General features: G+C 37.7%; 5 protein-coding genes across 10 annotated transcripts in view; 4 read left to right on the forward strand and 1 right to left on the reverse strand.

Moving 5' to 3' along the window:
* LOC100647821 (tubulin monoglutamylase TTLL4) overlaps positions 1–13709 on the reverse strand; it is a 240240-nt gene extending 226531 nt beyond the window's left edge. For 3 of the 6 annotated variants that reach the window (XM_012316062.3, XM_012316057.3, XM_012316060.3), the window contains exons 1-2: positions 13612–13709; positions 12311–12368 (exon numbers count right to left, since the gene is read on the reverse strand). The gene's annotated coding sequence lies outside the window, so the exon portion shown is untranslated. The other 3 variants (XM_048412195.1, XM_012316059.3, XM_012316061.3) reach the window with 1 other exon arrangement.
* On the forward strand, positions 9331–11996 carry LOC100648183 (enhancer of split m7 protein). The gene is made up of 3 exons (XM_020866708.2): positions 9331–9565; positions 9632–10326; positions 10529–11996. The coding sequence occupies exons 2-3, from the start codon at positions 10252–10254 to the stop codon at positions 11075–11077; spliced, it is 624 nt and encodes a 207-aa protein (XP_020722367.1). The 5' UTR covers positions 9331–9565; positions 9632–10251; the 3' UTR covers positions 11078–11996.
* Positions 13710–15773: 2064 nt separating the features above from the next.
* LOC125386303 lies at positions 15774–16333 on the forward strand. The gene is made up of 2 exons (XM_048411957.1): positions 15774–15992; positions 16100–16333. The coding sequence occupies exons 1-2, from the start codon at positions 15912–15914 to the stop codon at positions 16331–16333; spliced, it is 315 nt and encodes a 104-aa protein (XP_048267914.1). The 5' UTR covers positions 15774–15911.
* A 167-nt stretch (positions 16334–16500) lies between these two features.
* On the forward strand, positions 16501–17365 carry LOC105666455. The gene is made up of 3 exons (XM_048412305.1): positions 16501–16624; positions 16747–16931; positions 17011–17365. Exons 1-3 carry the CDS (start codon positions 16586–16588, stop codon positions 17141–17143), a joined length of 357 nt encoding a protein of 118 aa, XP_048268262.1. The 5' UTR covers positions 16501–16585; the 3' UTR covers positions 17144–17365.
* A 6-nt stretch (positions 17366–17371) lies between these two features.
* Positions 17372–17954, forward strand: LOC125386356 (ensconsin-like). The gene is made up of 2 exons (XM_048412306.1): positions 17372–17500; positions 17580–17954. Exon 2 carries the CDS (start codon positions 17627–17629, stop codon positions 17936–17938), a length of 312 nt encoding a protein of 103 aa, XP_048268263.1. The 5' UTR covers positions 17372–17500; positions 17580–17626; the 3' UTR covers positions 17939–17954.
* The last annotated feature ends 708 nt before the right edge of the window (positions 17955–18662 follow it).

Genomic DNA, 18662 nt, shown 5'->3' on the forward strand with positions numbered 1-18662 from the left:
CCTTAACGAGAGCTTCCGGCTCGATTAACAAGAAATCATGAGAGTTTCGGCGACGCCTTTTTAAGTGGCTGTCGCGCTTGTCGCTTCGTTAATAAGTCGACAAAGTACTGTCTCGTGATACCAAGCGGAGGAAGGGCTGTAGGGGGATGTATACGTGTAACTGGAAACCTGAGAAATTGGGTTTCGTTCGATGAGTCAGACCGTATTTACGGTTAATCAATTTCAGATGCGAGGGACTCTTAATTGCCATATTTATTCGCAGTTATAATCGCAGCTACGTAACGCTTAAAATTTTCCCAACGTTGCTGCGACGAATTAAATTCTCGATATAACCACGTCTTTATCGAGAGAGTTGTTGCGATCGAATACTAAACTGTGAACGAAGAAAATTGTGCAATAACGAAAGGAAATTTCATCTAATTAGCTGTTTTTAACTTTATCGACGAGTTGATTCAGCTGGCGAAAGGATATGTTTTTAATCGGAGCGTATACGTTCAAATCTAACGTTTCTTCTTGGTATTGGCTTTTAAAAATTCGATAAAATTCTCACGATTATTCGCTAAACGTGACGAACTTCAAATTTTGTTCCACGAATTTATTACAAATTTTACGCGAGAGTTTAGATTTCACTTTAAACTGGGAAGATTAATTTTCAGAAGAGGAAGATTACAACGTGCTCGGTTAACAAACGATAAATTTCAAAGAATTATCGTTGATAACGAAACGATGGCGAATATCTTGATAAGAAATTCGGGGCTGAGATTTCACCTTTCGCAATTTGTGTAAAATTATGATTCTTATTTTCCTCCGCTTCTTTCATTTTTCAACCAAGTGGACATGTTTGTACATTGATCTCGATCGAAAAATGCGTTATTGTCACTATGCAAGAAATTATACGCAAGGAATTTATAATGGCTGCTGTTGGACTACATTCGGAACACGGTCTGCAAGCAATCGAAGTCACGAGAGAACGATAAATGCCGTCGCAAATTACGAAGAAATTAAATGGACGAAACGCACATGTAACGCAGCGTGAAACGCGACATGTGCATACGAATTTCGTTCGGTCATCGTCGACGACTTCCTTAAAGGGTCTCTCGTCTCAATTTCGAAAGAAATTATGAGAACCGTGAGTCAGCTCTGCTGGAATTTCAGGATAAGGAACGGCCGCGTCTATCAAATATACCTGCGGACATATCCGGCGTAGGTGGTCCTCGGTTACATTTCTGAAAGCTGCGTCACGATCAACGTTAAACGGCAAAATCCATCCTAATCTGCTTGCCACATCGAATAACCAAAAAGGATTCCTCAGATTTCCAGTCCTGATTCTTCCTTTTTAATGGCTCACGAGAGATCTTGCTATACGAAACACGTAGCGGTAATGGCATAAACTAAAGGATATATTCCACTGACGCACACGGTGCGTCCGTATAAATGGTTACTAGACGCAATTGTTGCGATTTTGGCTTCAAACACCGAGTCAGAAAGCGACAAAAAATTGCTATTATCCAAACTAAAGGTATCTTCGATGAAAGAGATATACGCGGGTAACAGTACGAGTTAAAAGATACTCAATCTCGAACGTGAATAAACTCTTGACAATTTGAACTAGCCAAATAACAACAATTTCAACTGGTTTTGCGAGTCTTGCTTGTTTGTATTCGACGCTATCACAGAACTGGATTACTCTATGCCTCATTGATGAAATAAAAATAATAGATAACTGTTACTGTTAGTTATGTATTAGACGAGCGAAACTGTAAAGTACTTAACAGTGATACATTAGTGCTTTGAAAATAATAAACCTAAAATGAAAGATTCAGAATTATAGATTTATAGCGTTAAACGGTACATTTGCAGGTAGAAAGTAGCCGAGACGCGATTTCCTTGGAGTAATTTAGTCTGGTCGAAAAGGAACTGCCTGGAGATCGTTTCCTTTTATTCCTACACTATCAGCAATTTATACTGGTCATTGTTTGCCCGTGGGTGGAAAGAAGAAAGACGAAGGATGAGAGAAGGCCTTTAATTTCCAGTGTCTCAGGCCCGTGCTCGACACAATGCGCCCCGTTCTTTTTCAGCTTCGGTGTCCTGCCCCTTGAGCGCAGATCGGCGGCTGCGTGCTATACGCGTGGGAAAACCGAGCACGTGCGCAATCTTCAGCATGAGACCCCACAATGGACGCCTTTGGGGCCCTATCGGAGCCACTTCGTGCCCCTTCTTTCAAGACGTTTGCTAGCAGTTCGCTGCCTCTATCGATTTTAACTCCTAACGTGGACTAACGTGACACCAACTCGTTTGCAATGCCCATCGAAATGCTCCACTTTATGCATTAAATATATTTTTTTACTTGTTGGCATTATTTATTCGTGTAAATTTGACCGTAAAATTCGTATATACAAGTCGTTGTATAATAGTCGTATTTCACATCGAGACATTCGAGCTTATCTTTCGTACAATTTTCTAATTTTTTGTACAGATTTCACCGTAGAATTTTTCACGCACATATTTTGTATTCGTCCACCCTCAACATCATCTTCTGTCTGGTTTTTCAACTTTTTGCACGAGACCTTTCTGTGTTTCGAAATATTTAATTTAAAGATTCTCTGCGAAGAATCGATACTCATCGCTTGAAATCGATATTCTCGACGTAAAATTTCTCTGACATGGCGAGAAACGTTGATCAGATGCTTGCAAATCAGCTTGAATGGATGAAACGCGTAACGATACGACACGCAAAAATTCTCAACAGCCGAGCATCGGATGTCTGATACGATCAATAAGCAATTCTACCTCGCTATTATGCGATGACTCGACGCACGTGCTGAAGTCCTCAAACAACTCGTTAAAATCACATTCAGTCCGCACATTCTCGCACAATGGCAATTCGATTCATGTTCTTTATATTATTTTACGTTTATTTTCACGTCATATTTTCTTATGAAATATTCCTGAAACTGAAAGCGCAAACACTTGCCCGTCATTCGTCTGACAAAAACAAAATAATGATTCTACTTGGTACCTGTCCGAGTCTAGCAATTTATTATTTAAATGTAAAACTCTCTTTGTATTCCTATTAAATTCACAGCAAAGTATATATATTTTATAAAAAAAAAAAAAAACGCCGTAGACGAACAAATTTTCCAAAAAATAGAATGAAACTTTGCTGTTCAAGGATGCCGAGTTCCAAGTAAACAAGGGGTATCCTGTTGCGCGATTAGTATTATTTTGATGGGGGAAAAAAGATGAAGAGGTGGAAGGTCGGAGGAAGCTAGGCGATTCAGGTTTTACCGGAAGATCCTGCGGAAGCGGAGCGAGGTCACCGTGCGTACACGGAAGTGATGACGTGTGTCGGGAGCGGGTATTGCGAGCACGTGCCACGAGCTAGCATTCAATTAAAAAAGAGGAAGGGCAGAAAAAGCCATTTAAATAGGGCGAAGTGCACACGGTGTGTGCACACGCCGCCAGGTGAACTCGACATTCCGTGAGAATGCTCTCACTTCTCCTTCTTTTTTTCTCCTCTTGTTGTTCTTCGTGGTTACTCGGAGCGAACAGTAGGTCAGAAGGTCCGGCGTGTTTGCGTCAGAAGATGCTAACGGCACAGCATGCAAATTTTACCTCTTCTAAACACGAACAGCCCGACAAACGAGCATGTTTCGCTCAAAAGAATTTCGACAATCCCTTTCATCCAGTGATGCTAACGAACGAATTTTGATCATTGTTTCACCCTACGGTAAAAATATCGATTCCATTTTCTTCAAGACAAATGAATTCACGTTTTGAACGCAAGAAAGAGAGCTCTGGTTTTTATGGGACAAAGTAACCCTTCGAACTTTAAGTCTTTATGACTCCTCGAGTTGTAAAAATAACATACAAACCTAAGACCCTAACACATGTGGTGGACCTTCACATATAGCCATTAATTTTCATCTGCAAACTCACAGTCCTCTTGGGACTCGGGTCTTATTGGACACCAGGTTAATACCCGGCGATACAATGAGAAACAGTAACGAAACGACCAGATCGCACAGTCATTGGGTAATCCCAGGATAAATTCCCCAACACTTGGGTACAGGGCACTTAATACCATGACAATGAATAGGGCACCTCTAATAAAATCAATCAAGCATAACATTAAACACGTTCCAGGTATATTTTCTTTGCTCATGCAAATACAGAAAAATCTTTGAACAAATACCTAATTAATCTTCAAAATATACGACTATGGATTTTCCTCAGCTTCGTCGAAAATATGAAATTCCATAAATATCAGCCATCCGTTACTTACTTACGCACACAAAAGCTGCCATACTTTTCTAGAAAACTTCAATTTTCACCGATTTAAATAATAAATAATACTTTGACGATCAACGACATCGAATTAGGTAACATTGAACCACGAGGGGGGAAAAAAACTATCATAAGGAACAGTAACAAGTATACAATTGTTATCCGTGGGGGTAGCCCCTATGAAAACCCCTCGGATATTAGCTAACCGGAAATCGACGCGTGCGAACCGATGTCACAGGGGTTGATATTCGAGATAGAAAAGAAGGGGATCACGATTTCGTTGGCACGAGCCAAGCGACTGGCGACATATGTTCAGCAACAGCTGATGTACTTGCTAATAAGTCTCTCTCTTTCTCTTACACGTCGTCGGAATAAATGATAACCGCGAGCATACACGGAACATGGGAAATTTCATGGCTGTGAGAAAACTTGTTAACGTCGCACGTGTTCCGTGATCCGAAACGATACGTTTTACTTCGAAAGTTTTACTCTGTATGCGTGACAATGATATATAAAGCAAAAGAATATCCTGCTTTTTATCACAAATCGATCGAACAAATTTCTTATCATTTATTCGACTAACTCAATTTTTGCAAACGTAAATATAATATAAATTAAATATTCTAAATGTGCCTATTTATAAATCAGGATCAGTAGTCCTCTTTTTGAGAAATACAAGCTAAAAATGGACATTTTCTAATACTTTCTCTATTCTATTTTTCTAGACTTTTCCCATTCACTTCGTATCTCTGCATCTTCTGCGTTTCTCTATTTCTTTGCTTTCTAAACCAAAAAAAAAAAAAAAGAAAGAACACCATAGTTTTGGATAAAAAGAATGTAAGTCAAAAATGGACAATTTTATCTATAGTTGGACGAAAGTATCGCACGAATATGGAAATATTCGAAACGTCGCGATCGCTTCATATTAGCAAAACGTAATCTAGTGATCGTATGTATTCTTACGAGGATAAATTAAACATACGGACATAAAAGATAGCTTACATCGTGAATATATTGATTGCACTTGCGTACTCTGTTACGCTTAATATGTATATATGTAGTTGGATGACTGACGTAAGACCTACACGAGTTCAGCACGTGCGGTCATCGTCTAAAAGCTATTGTATAATGCGCGTAATCCTCCACGTGGATTAATCGAGACGTTGAATTAACTTTGTATTATTCGCCGACGCAGTTGGAACTTCTCTACCCACCCGGATCGTGCAAAAACAACGAACAATGAACTATGAACGGCACGTGAGAGGAAGCTGACTTGAAATCGAGTCGGCACGTGGCCGTATTAAGTTTGTTTCACCGATTGACATCGTTTTAATGCGCTGTTGTCGTTGATCGCGATAATCCACGTGGGACAGATATCATTAACAATAGTTAATTGTACGATCCTACGATCGATAGCTCGACGTATTTTACTTTTTCATTCTTTTTTTTTTTTTTTTTTTCTTTAATAAATATTCCAACAGTTTCAGGTCAATTGGAAAATTCATTTTCAAGCGTACGAAAAACATAAGAGAAACGACATTTCGTTATTCGGTTGGATAGCGAAAAGCGAGCATTACGTAAATCGAAAAAATTCGTTAGCAGACATACAGAGGCGATAAGGCTACATTTTACAAAGTATAATCGTCCTCGTGGCAGCAGAGACATTAAAAATAATCGTCGATTAAAAAACGTACTTCGACCGTTCGCTAATCTCTCACGAAATTATTCGAAATTTTGCATCGATGAAAAACAGGAAAAACGAAAGGTGCTGAATACATCGAAATGTAAAATGAACGGGGGAGAGCCTGTTACTTAGTTCTTTCACTTTTATCCTCGCGATTAATTTAAAAACGAAACGAGAAAGTGAAAAGAGTGGCAAATGATCGCGCATGCTTCAGGTCGGAACGACTGCACTTGCGATAACGGTAGCCCCGTTTTGGAATGCGAGAAATGCGCCGCATTCGTTCGTTTCGATCCGTCGGTGTCGTCTCGATCCCGTGCGACTGTCGTTTCTCGAACGTTAACCGGAACAATCCACTAGGTTTCAATAGGCGGCTACCGCCTTTTGGCGCTCAATCTCATAATCTTGGCTGCTTTATTACACCGGCAATATGATCGGTACGAAACAGCCCTAAGACTTCAATCAACATTTTCCATTATCACTTTTTGCGCTCTCAGGGAAACCAATCAACGTATACTGTTACACGTGGAGATTTCATTTACCGGGTGGTTAAATTATGAATCGCAATCTTACAAACGAGATGGGTAACTTTATACAGATTCGAGGTAGTAGCGACACATCGAGTAATGATAATTTGTTTCGATCAATTTAACCGGCGCATTCGTCTTCGCTAGTTGTCCAGTCGACTTGTTTAAATCGATTAATTTTTCTCGCGGATAATTAGACGATATAAATATACAGGTGTAATTTATGCGAGTTAAAAATCGCTTCAAATTTTGAAAGATTATTTATCAACATGCAACTCTTGCGATTAGTATTACAACGGACAAGACAGGCTATCAGTATGATTTCATTACCATTAATTACCAGCTATGAATTATTTATTGTAATTCTTTACGACGACTGGAAAAAGCTTCGTCATCTTTTATCTGTCTTGACGTTTACGACAAAAATCAACGCAACATCGTATCTCATCCTACGTGCTTCATTCGAATGAAAATATCCTGCATAGAAAATTTGACGAGCCAACGAGTCCATTCTTCGCCAGGTACACTCCAATTACAAAGAATCCTCGATATCGTGAATTCGGACTACGCCAAGTGAGAATCGCGTCGCAGAGTATTCGGCGAAATATAAACTCTCCGTTTAAATGGAAATTCAAACGCAACTGTCCATTGCTTACATACTTATATACGTATATACCGCAAAACGTTAACCGTTGCCCGGAGCACCAGCAGCTAATTGGAATCCGCGGATGCGAGCGACAAGGGAATGAAGCAGGTAAAAGGCTGCTGGACATCCGCGGAACAAAGAATAAGAGAAAGAAGAGAGCGAGGAGTTTCGCGTTATCTCGGCATCGCGTAAGTTCTACGGAGGTGCCGGCGTCGTTAGGGACACGTGCAATTGGCTGGCTGAAGGGAGTAGCGAGGAAAGAGAAAAAAAGAAGAAAAGGAAAAGAGAGGAAGCCAAGGAAGGTATGGACACGAAGACCAAGAAGAAGACGAAGAAGAAGACGAAGGATGCCTCGTAAAATCGCAGTAGCAAGAAGAAGGTGGTCGGACGAGGGAGAACCGAGACAGGAGAAGAAGGATGGAACTAACGTGCGTAATTATTCGGTGCGAACGATGTTTAAGTGCCCCACTGGCGGAGAAATAAGCGTGGTAGTTGGCAGAAAGAGCCGAGGCGAGGAGGCAAAAGATGGGAGAAAGAGGCGAAAAAAAGAATAATTGAAGGAATGGCCACGCAAACCGAGAAGGATAGAGAAAGATTGGAGGGGGGTACGAAGTGTATAATTCAGCAAAAGCCTGGACGAAATTAGTATCTGGAAGTGCTTGCAGCAAGCGGCAGGATGTACACGTGAGGCAGGCCGAGTTATTCATTCCGGACGATGACTATCCAAAGCGAAGGACGATTTTACGATCGTCTTCGCGAAATTAAACCTCGGCCCGAACAAATCCACCCGAGGGCTACTTTCGACCAATTTTCGACGGCGATCAATTGGCCAAACTGAAAATCTGTAATCTTTTCGTTCGTGCGCGGCTTTAAATCGAGCCGTATACATAGGCAGGCAGATACGTTGACGCATGAAAATCACTTCTCCGAGCGTGGCGTCGCGTGTAATTGCACCGCCGACAGAGAAATTCTCGAGATCGATAAACGAAAGATTGTTCCGAGAATCGAAGAATGACACGCACATTCGTAACTCATTTGTATAATTTTCAAATAATCTTACGGAAAAGGATACGAACTTTGTAACTGTGATCGTTCGATGGAATACTGAAACTAACGATATACACAGCCTTGGGCTTATAGTCGATAGCGATCGATTAAAAAATACTGCGTAAATAAAAAATCGTTAGACTGCAGAAATTAGATCATTTCGTCGACATAATATCATTTATATAAACGCGCAAAAACATTTGTCGTTGAAAATTGCCTGTAGTCTCGATCGACGAATGGAATGTTCGCTTAAACGGATAAATTTCTTACGCTTTTCCATTATACAATTCGGTTTGTTCGAACGTGATAGAATATTCGTGCACCGAGAACAAAACTGATCGCTCTTATTCTCTTTTATGTCAAGCGTTTAATATCAAGAAACGATAATGACTTTGTAAGCATATCGTTAAAAACACATTTTCAGTGCTTGCGGTTCCTGCAAACGAAAAACGGGGAAAAAACAACCAGAGTACCGTTCCTTTGCAAGTGTTCTTCGAATAATGATTGCACGAGGAAAAATACGATTACGGTTTCCTAAATAAGTGAATATAAATTAAACATGACATCGTAAGCTTCTTTCAGCAACCGAGAAACCGTAATATAAGAGTACCGTCGAACATAAATTATTCAACCCTTACGATTCTCTCGAACAAATTCAAAATTAAATCATCAGCCATCTAAGACCATATTTTCAACAAGAACGACGAACAAGATGCGTTAAATTGTCAGCGATCGAAGAAACGAGAAGGTAAATGTGCGCATCGTTAAAAATACACGTTCGACCGCTTCCAGAGACAAAAGGAACCTAAATAATCATGGTATCTGTAAAAGTACGCTTCGAGCAACGATCATTAAGGTATAGGTCTTAAAGAAGGCCTAGACGACCGCGCTAATTGTCGCATTTGGTAATACGGTCGGCGGCCAACGAAGACTCTGTGCTACGCCCACGCGACACTCGTAATAAACGATTCATCACATCCTTTTCATAACGCTGGGTTTTATCGCGCAACATTTGTGTCCGCATCCGCGGCGTGTCTCTCACGCGACACCGGAGTTAATACGCAGCAGAAAATGATTGATCAATTGGCGGAGAGGAAACGATGAGCGCGAGCGCGACCGGCCACGGTGCTATGATTTCGCGGTGACTTGGTAGCATAGACGCACGTACCGTGATTCAGTAACGTGTAACTAGTGGGATTGCGATCGGGAGGACGCCGGACTTGTGCCCAGCACGCTCCTCCAGGCTGCTCCTCTTCGACGAGGATAAAACTATCGAGCGGTGAGAGGGCACGACGAGGATGAGATTACGATAAGAAGACGTAGCACGAGTTGTATACCCTCCTCGGGGCACTAGAATGGAAAAAGGAGGAAGACTAGGTAGAACGAGAAGGGGTCTCGCTCTCTTTCTCTTTTTCTCTTTTGCTGTATAGTTTACTCTTGCAGGAGAGACGAAGAGGACGTGGATACTGGGTCCTTCCGTATGAGCGCACGTTCGTGAAACAGCAAGCCGAAAGGAGTTAGGAGAGAAAGAGAAGAGAACGTTAAGCCGTGCATACCGTGGCACGACTACCCGAGGAGTATCAGAAGAGGTAGGAAATACGGGCTCGAACGGTAGGTGCAACGAGGACAAAGAAACGGTGACGATGGCTTGGTGTGGGCGCGTGTCTGGCAGCTGCCGCTTACAGGTGGTGTGCTTGCTTGGGAACCAACCTCTACGGACCGTTCCCACGGAAGGCCTGTCCCCCACTAGGGACCCTGACAGCAGCCCCTCGCCCCACCCTGCCGATGGGTCCTTGACTATATAAACTACAGCCTCGCCCGACCAGCCACCACAATCACTGTGATCGTTCACGAAGTTCGAACGGGAGACGCGTCGGAGATACCAGTTTTTCGATACCTTTCCCGTAGAATCGACCGAATAATCATTTGCTAAAAAAACTCGTTGTGTGACATCAGAGATAATAATTAGTTGGACAAGAAGTGTGATATCGCGATAAGCGAATCAGTGCGACGTTAGTTAATCGGTGTGTGAAGCAACCCCTCGACGAAAGGATTAATCAATCATGCAGATGCACGAACAGATTATGATGGTTGATGGACAGGAGCAACCGATCTCCAGGACTTATCAATATAGAAAGGTAAGCGTCCTTAGGTTCTCGTCCAACGCCTGTTCTATCTACTCAAATAGTTTTCTATTCTATTGGAATATCATTGGAACTAGAATACAGTTAAACTAGAGTCGAGTAACTGCAAGCCAAACGAGTAATTCTTCCAATTCGAATTAAAAGATTCGCCTTTTCAAACGACCGTCTATAATGGTTCGTTCCTTTCAATTTACAGGTGATGAAACCTATGCTGGAACGCAAACGCCGAGCACGAATCAACCGGTGCTTGGACGAGCTGAAGGACCTGATGGTCACAGCGTTGGCCGGCGACGGCGAGAACGTGGCCAAGTTAGAAAAAGCCGACATTTTGGAATTGACTGTGCGTCATCTTCATAAGCTCCAAAGACAACAACGTCTTTCGGCGAATCCGGTGATCGACGCGGATCGATTCAGAGCCGGGTATACGCATTGTGCCAACGAGGTTAGCCGCTGCCTGGCCGCCACTCCGGGCGTCGACGTTGCCTTGGGGACCAAATTGATGACCCACTTGGGTCACAAGCTGAATTCCATGGACAAAACTGGCCCCCTAACGATACACGTGGCCGCGCCGCAATCTTCGCCGTCTTCGAGCAGCGAGCTCAGCTCCGACGAATACTCGATGCCCCTCACTCCGGCTTCCAGCCAACCGTCTCCAGTTAGAATCGACATCGAAGGCATCTCGCAAAATCATCAAGGTCTTCTGCAGGTTGCCAAACCCAACGAGCCGATCTGGAGACCGTGGTAAACAAGAGGACGAACGATCTCAACGGGCAAAGCTCATCGTAGACTCGGTTAACCGTGTTCTCGATAGAAAGCAATCGGACCCTCGCTCACGGAGAAACGAAATTACCGTGGCTGAATCTTAAGAGGAGTCCATTATGCGAAAAACCATTATCGGTATTGCAATTTTGTCTGTGATTTGAGCGAATAATTCGCGCGCCTTCGAAGCAAGTCGTGACGGAATGGAAACTTTGGCTCCTCTTCGTGGAATCCTTGTCTTCTAAAATTAACGACGGTGAAACATATCATTTCCCGTAATATGTGCAAATACAGATTCCTGAAGGAACGAGGATCGAGGAGACGAAGACGAAGAAAAGAAATAGACTTAAGACTTTCTATTTGCTCAAGACACTTTGGAGTGAGGCGAAAAGTAGGAGGATTATCGAAATATCTTCCTTTTTGTAATATCGTCTTACGGATAGATTTTGTATGTTTACTAATTGAAACGTAATGACGTGCCCGCGTTAGCGGCTAGAGCTTTAATTTACTTGACAGTTAGAATTTTCTATTGTTTATTTCATACTTTTATCGAGAATATTTTTATTTTGCCCATTTTGGCGCGAGAACAATCGGGCAACTCGACATGTCGATTATATATATGTTTCATCGCGTCGATTACGTCACAATTTCGCGTATACATCGACTTGAGAAAGATTCATTCTCGCGCTAAAAACGTTGTTATGTGTGTGTTAACTCAGCCTGTTGTATTAATTTTTGTGTTTAACGATCAATTGGAAATTTTGATTCTCGTCGATAATCATTACTTATCAACACAAGAAAATAGCTGAGTAGAGAATCTTGTGATAGAGAAACGTGTACCTGTGATATTTACTCTAGATGTAAAAAAATTCTAGATCTTTAATAAATATATATTTCATTGAAAAGTTTCGCCGATTAATTATTCTTCTCCTGTAATTAAACTCTTACGAGCAACTTTGTATCTTTAGATATAGTACTTTTTCCGATCGAACAAAACAATTAATTATTGATTGCTAACTTTAATTAATATATCGTCTCCTGTTAATGCGGATGCCATTGCATAAATTTTAATATTATTCAATACTATAGAGAAAATAATTTTTGGTTAATATACATACATTAATATACTACTGAGATTCAGTCATGCGAATGAATTTTAAACATCACGATAAATAGAATTAAAACAATGAAGAATTGAGAAACTTTATAGTGTACTCACTCTAACAGCCCTCTCTGATGTCAAAGTAAAACATTACTTTCCCGCCACTCGCCTTCACCTGAAATGACGTAGTTCTTTAAGATTGTAAATATAGCAAATTCTTCGTGATATAATGTTGACAACAATATATTACAATACGCGTATATTGCTAAAAATATTATTTCTATACCAATATACTCTTAACTAATATTCTTAAATTTACAGCGCTCATTTCTCTTAAATAGGAATCCCAGTTTAAATAAATTGGAATTGCAAAGGTGATTCTCAACAGTTTGAGAACCCTTAATAATTATCATATACATATTACGACATTTTGGATAAGTTAATATTACTTCAAAATTGCGTAATATGATATGTACTCCAATCATACGTTATCTATCATTATCATAATCTATAATTATCTTATATAATTTTTCGCAATCCGCTTTATTATTTATATAAGACATTAACATACGATATTTTGACCCTTTATTAATACAATGCTTTTACATATATAAACGGAATTAATAATAATAATAAGTCCACCACAGTATTAACATTAATGAACAAAATATACGAAATAAATTACATATTTTCGCACGAGAAAGCAACTTTCTTCAAACACAGATATAGTATAAATATAGCAAATAGTTATCATTGAACAACAAAAGAAGAACAGTCAATACACTCTGTTTAATCAAATGTAACAATGTCACACTGCTCCGATACGCACGATCGACACATAAATCACAATCGATACGAACAAATCGTACCTCCACCTGATTCCAGCTCAAAGTTAACAATTTCCGATTAATATATTCACTAGCCATTTAATATTAATCATAAACTAAAATACAGCACTAAAATAATGTTCTTCGATCTACCATATTATCCGTATTGAAACACACTTTACGTGTTATAGTGTATGTACTTAATGATGCTTCGAAATGTACATGTGTGTAAAGGGTTAGGTTAGTGAAGGAAGGAAAGTACGATCCATTTCAAGCGGTACTTTAACCGAAAATATCTATATTCTTAACTACTATCGTTTTCCCACAAGCGATCGTACGTCATTTATTATTACTGTCTGCTATTAATAAATATTATTCTCTATTAAGATTATTTACCGATCTGCAATTTATTGGAGCATCATTGTCCACACATGTGCGAGCATCGAGTAAATGAGGAAATATTTCCAGGGTATATTCATATTCCGAGGAACTTGGAGGCACGATTCGGAGCACGAGACAGATACAACAATGGATGAAAGGCAGGTAAGCACAGGAAAACGGCAAACACTCTTAAAACACGATTATACTTACTTTTCCGAGAAGGAGACCGCCACTCAGCTGTAGCACGTGTTGTCATTACAAGTGCACGACCACGCTCCGCGGCCATCTTGCGGCAGTTTCTTCAAACTCTTGAGACACAAAATGTTTGAACATTAGTCAAATAAAATCTGATTATTTGAATTGAAATTTAATTGATTATTAAATGTGTGAAAAATATAAAGAAAATTAATGAATATGTAAAGAAGCGAAGAAAATGGTGTTTAGTATTTTATACAGTATATAATGGATGATTATGGTTTCTGTATCGTTTCCACTATTACCGATGCACAAATGACATCAATCGATTTATAACGGAATTTGTATGTATGTATTTCAAGTGAGATATGTAAAATAATTTCGTCGAAATATAGATGATTGTAAAGTTTTTGAATGTCTTTTTTATACAAAATACAAAATACACAAAATATATCAACAATAATCTAATAAAAAATTGGACTATTATTTCATTATTAATTAATTATTTATTAATTAGCAAATAGTTATAATGAAAATGTGCATGGTACCCTGAAATAAACAATTAATCCATACATTGTATAAGAATGTTCAGCAAATTTTACTTCGATTTTATTGAAAAATCAATATTCCCGTGAATAATATTATTAACAATATTATATTAAATTTACCTATACCTTGGAAATTGCAAAATTTGTAAAAAAGTATAGGAAATATACCATGATAATCAATAACAATCAAATTACAAATAGCCAAAACGAATCTTAGTGACAATGAGTAAAATGAGAAATTTCGAGACTCGTTTTAAACGCAAAATAAACGCATACCCATGATATTGTTCTTTTTCTTGTTTTTATGTAAATCGATATATCAAATTATACACAATAATAGTTTGAGTAATCAATGAATACGAATAAACGTTTTAATTTTTTTCACAGAAATACGCGCGATATGTCATAAACGTAAAGTGCTCACTACTCTGAACTATACTAACCGCTTTACTTCGAGAATCGCAAGCAGAATGCATATCGATAAGTACATATATCGTTCCTGCTTTGGCGCCAATTGAACGTTTCCGTTACATATTTGAAATGCAACAATAAAAATATACTCAGAAGAAACACGACTACTGCTATTTATATAATTATTACATATAATGTAAATACATTTTTAATAATTGATATAATTTTATTTACTCTTCCAATCATAGAGTTAGTGAGTTTAAATGATGTTAGGTTGATGATCGAACGAAAAAACTAACTTTAAGAGATATATTAGAAGTTAATCATCAAGAACAAATATTAACTCACCTTATATCTAGTCTATAATATTAAATATAATTAAGAATAACTAATAAATACGAGAAAGTAATGTTTGTATATAAACACGATATGCATAACCTAGTAAATGAAGTTTAAAAAACATATAAACAAATATGCATATTTATGTACTTGTATATCATAATCTACTTACTTCAAAGTCAATAGCAGCAATTAATTATATTAATAACAGGTATTATTAATTATTTTCTCAATGTTCCCAGTAATTTGCTTTATAAACTCGAAAAATTCGTTGACACAAATCATCAACAAGCGACGTAACTACATGTTCATATACATATGTATGTACTTACATATTCCATTTTCAAAAACTAGAGTGCGTTGCAGTTCTTAGCTTAGGGTATACTACATTACCGATGTAACAATCGATATAGCAGTTTCAAATTGCAAAGCCAATTTGAAACATAAACTTTGATACATATATATGTACGTTTAAATTTAAATAAAATCATTCTACCGTAAAAGGAATATTATCTTCTAATTCCTAATAGATATAATAAAACACAAATCTATAGGCTATTGGATTATTATTTTTCTTTATTTTAAGCAAATAATAATGAAATGTTAAACTTTTAAACATAAAATACTGTAAAAATGTGATTCTTGTATATCAAATATTTTACTAGCAGGGAAATACAATTATATCTATTGAATTTATTATTGTTCTTATGCTTATTGTATAATTTCAATGTAATCAATTGTTCCACTTTATTAACTTGAAACATTCAAATATTTTCCATTCCATTCAGAATTCTATCTATAACGAAAGATATTATGTGACTTTTATTAACTTTATCTATCCATAAATCCTATCGATTGGTTCTAATTTAGTTTCCAAGACAACGATTGCGCCGTTTAAAGTTATCCGCAATATCAGTAAAGAAAGAAACCGCGCAACTTACGTCAATCTCATTCATTTGTCGTTTTATTTATATTACTATGCAATAATACTAACATTATATTATAGAAATCACAATTATGGTTCAAAATCAAATAGTTCAAGCTGCAACACCTACTGTATGTTACCGGAATAAAATGAAACCAATGAAAAGTGTTAAGGTATGTGATTTTCCTATTATCAGTCTATTCTTCTTCTTGGCTTTTCGTTCAACTAAACAGTACAATTTAATTCTTCGAGTAACAAGATAATTTACTGAAACTTTTAGATATCAAAAAGTACTGTGGAGACAATAACTCCAAAAAGTTCGCCAAATTCAATTAATCAACCTGGTTTATTCGCGGAGGAACAGAGAACAGAAGATGTAAAATTAAATGAAATTGAAAAGGAGGAACAGAAGGAAGAAGAAAAAATAACATCTACCAAAGAGGTATCTTTTCCATTAGATATTTATTCTAGAGTAATTTATATGGTACTTTTGTCAAATAAATTATTTCTTTGATATTATCTGTCGATTATCAAATTATTCGATACCAGAAGATATTATTTATAAAGAATGGCTGGAAGATTTTATAAAAATAGTTTCCTGTCGTAACAGAATATCAAGAGTAGAAGAAGAGAGGAACGTTTAGCTAGAGAAAAGCGTGAGGAGGAAGAAAGAGAGAGATTCGTAAGAGAAGCTGCTGAAAAGAAGGCAGCAGAGAGAGAGGAAGTAATAAAACAAGCGAAAAGGTTTATTCTTTACAGGAAACCAATGTGTAGACGAATTAATCAAGGTCTTCTCGTTTCTGAGGTATTTACAGAGTAAAAAATATCAATTTTCATCCAGTTGCCTTTTTCTTTTTAAGTTCTCGCCAGAGAAGTATATCACACCACTGACGATAGATTTGAAATAGTTAATTATTATTTCGTTAGTGTTATAGAGAATTGGATGCTCAACTGAAATTTCGGGAAACTCTTAAAAACGCAGATAAAGAGGAAGAAATAGCGTACGTGAATTCAATGAAAGAGGATTTAGCAAAATACGAAGAGGAAGTGAAACATAAAACAGAAAAGCAGTTGGAGAAAAGAAAGCATTATGCCTTCGAATTAAAGAAACAGTAAAATTTTACGAGATTTTACATACGTGGTAGAAAACATTTTCTTTATCCGAGTAACTTAATTTCCCGACGTTGTTAGAATCGAAGAAACTAAGAACGCCGAAGCAGCGAAGGAGAGAGAGATATTCGAAGCTGGTAAACAGGATCAAATAAATATGGAGAAATACTTGCAAGATATTAAAGAATTTGAAGCGCAACAAGTCAGTCTTTAATAATTAATATGTAATAATCCTTATAAGTTTATGTTTAATAATCAATAGCTAAAAAAGAAGACTTGTACTTATGTATATTTATAATTCAATACGATATTTCTTTGGTAATTATTTTTCGTAATGTATATGCGATATAAATGTGTTCGTAGTTGCAAAACAAGAAACAAAAATTAAAGCAATTTTTTAAAGACGCGATAGAAGAAAAGAAACAATTCGATCTGGAGCTTAAACGCGAAGAAGAATTCGAAGATCGTGCAAACGAAATTTATCGGAATGCTAAAACGCGAATACAAAAGCTTCACAAAGCAGTGAAACGCAAGGAAGAGGAGGAAAGAGAGCAGAAATCTCAAGTAATAGGTAATTGCACTTCAATTTCATTCCAATTTGCGCGTATATTTTATTATTTACACGATTAAACGATTGATTATTTTAACAGCTGAGAAGTACGGCGTGGTTTTGAAGTCGATAAGGAGAAAGGTAGATATGGAGGAGCAACTATTGAAAAAAGCTCAGGAGGAGCAAGAGGAACGATATCAGGAAAAACAAAAATTACGGAAACAGCGTGAGGATCAAATGCGAGAGGAAGTGCAACGTTTCCGACTGGAGGTGTTAGCTACAAAGTCGAAGCAGCTTCAAGAGGAAAGAGATTTGAAAACGTGGGAGACGATTCAAAGATTTAAGAGGGCCGAGTCTGACGAGAGATACAGAGACGAGGAACGAAAGAAAAATTGGGATAAAAAGATGGAATACGGGAACGAAATAAAAAAGTATATCGTAAGTGTGAGAAGATGTTAATTATTTCATCGATCTAGTAACTTCACTTTCTAGACAAATGATTTTTCGTAAGCTCGTTCAGATCATTGTAGAACTCCGTTTATTTGAACCTGGAGTTCTCCGCTATCTCTGATTTTTCATCGACAGGTTTCATTAATTTGAACGCTTGCTTGATACATTTTTAGAATGAAAAAATAGCGGAGAGAATAAAAGACAAAATTGCGGAGGAAAAAGCTGCAGACGTGACAAAAATTATTGAGAAAGAAAATCAGAAGGTTCTTGACTATGCGGAGGAAGTTATAAATGAATCTAAAGGCGTGAGGCCGCTTTATCCAATTCTTAAGGTTGTGCAGGTATGTAAAATTGTATCTTGATAACTAGTAGAAAATGTTTAAATTTCAAATTAACTATGATATTTTTACCGATAGAACTGTAAACGAGAGATGGGTTTAATACAACCTGAAAAGAGAGAAGAAACGATCGTTGAGAAACCTGGAAGAAAAGAAAGGGTCCGCAAATGCCAAAAATTTGTCGCCGAAGATAAGATCCGTTATTTGTAATGACAAAAAATAGAAAAATAGTTAATTGTCACTGTTTTACCAATATAACAAGAATTCTAATACTTAATTTTGCTTCTGTCCAAACTCTTTGAAATCGCTGTAGAATTGTTGGTGGGAAAATTCAAACTTTCCCTTTCGAAATTTCATATCTGATTATTCGTTTATTTTGTATATAATTAGAAAAT

The sequence above is a fragment of the Bombus terrestris genome, chromosome 14 (genome assembly GCF_910591885.1).
Source record: "Bombus terrestris chromosome 14, iyBomTerr1.2, whole genome shotgun sequence".
Classification (NCBI taxonomy): Eukaryota; Metazoa; Arthropoda; class Insecta; order Hymenoptera; family Apidae; genus Bombus; species Bombus terrestris.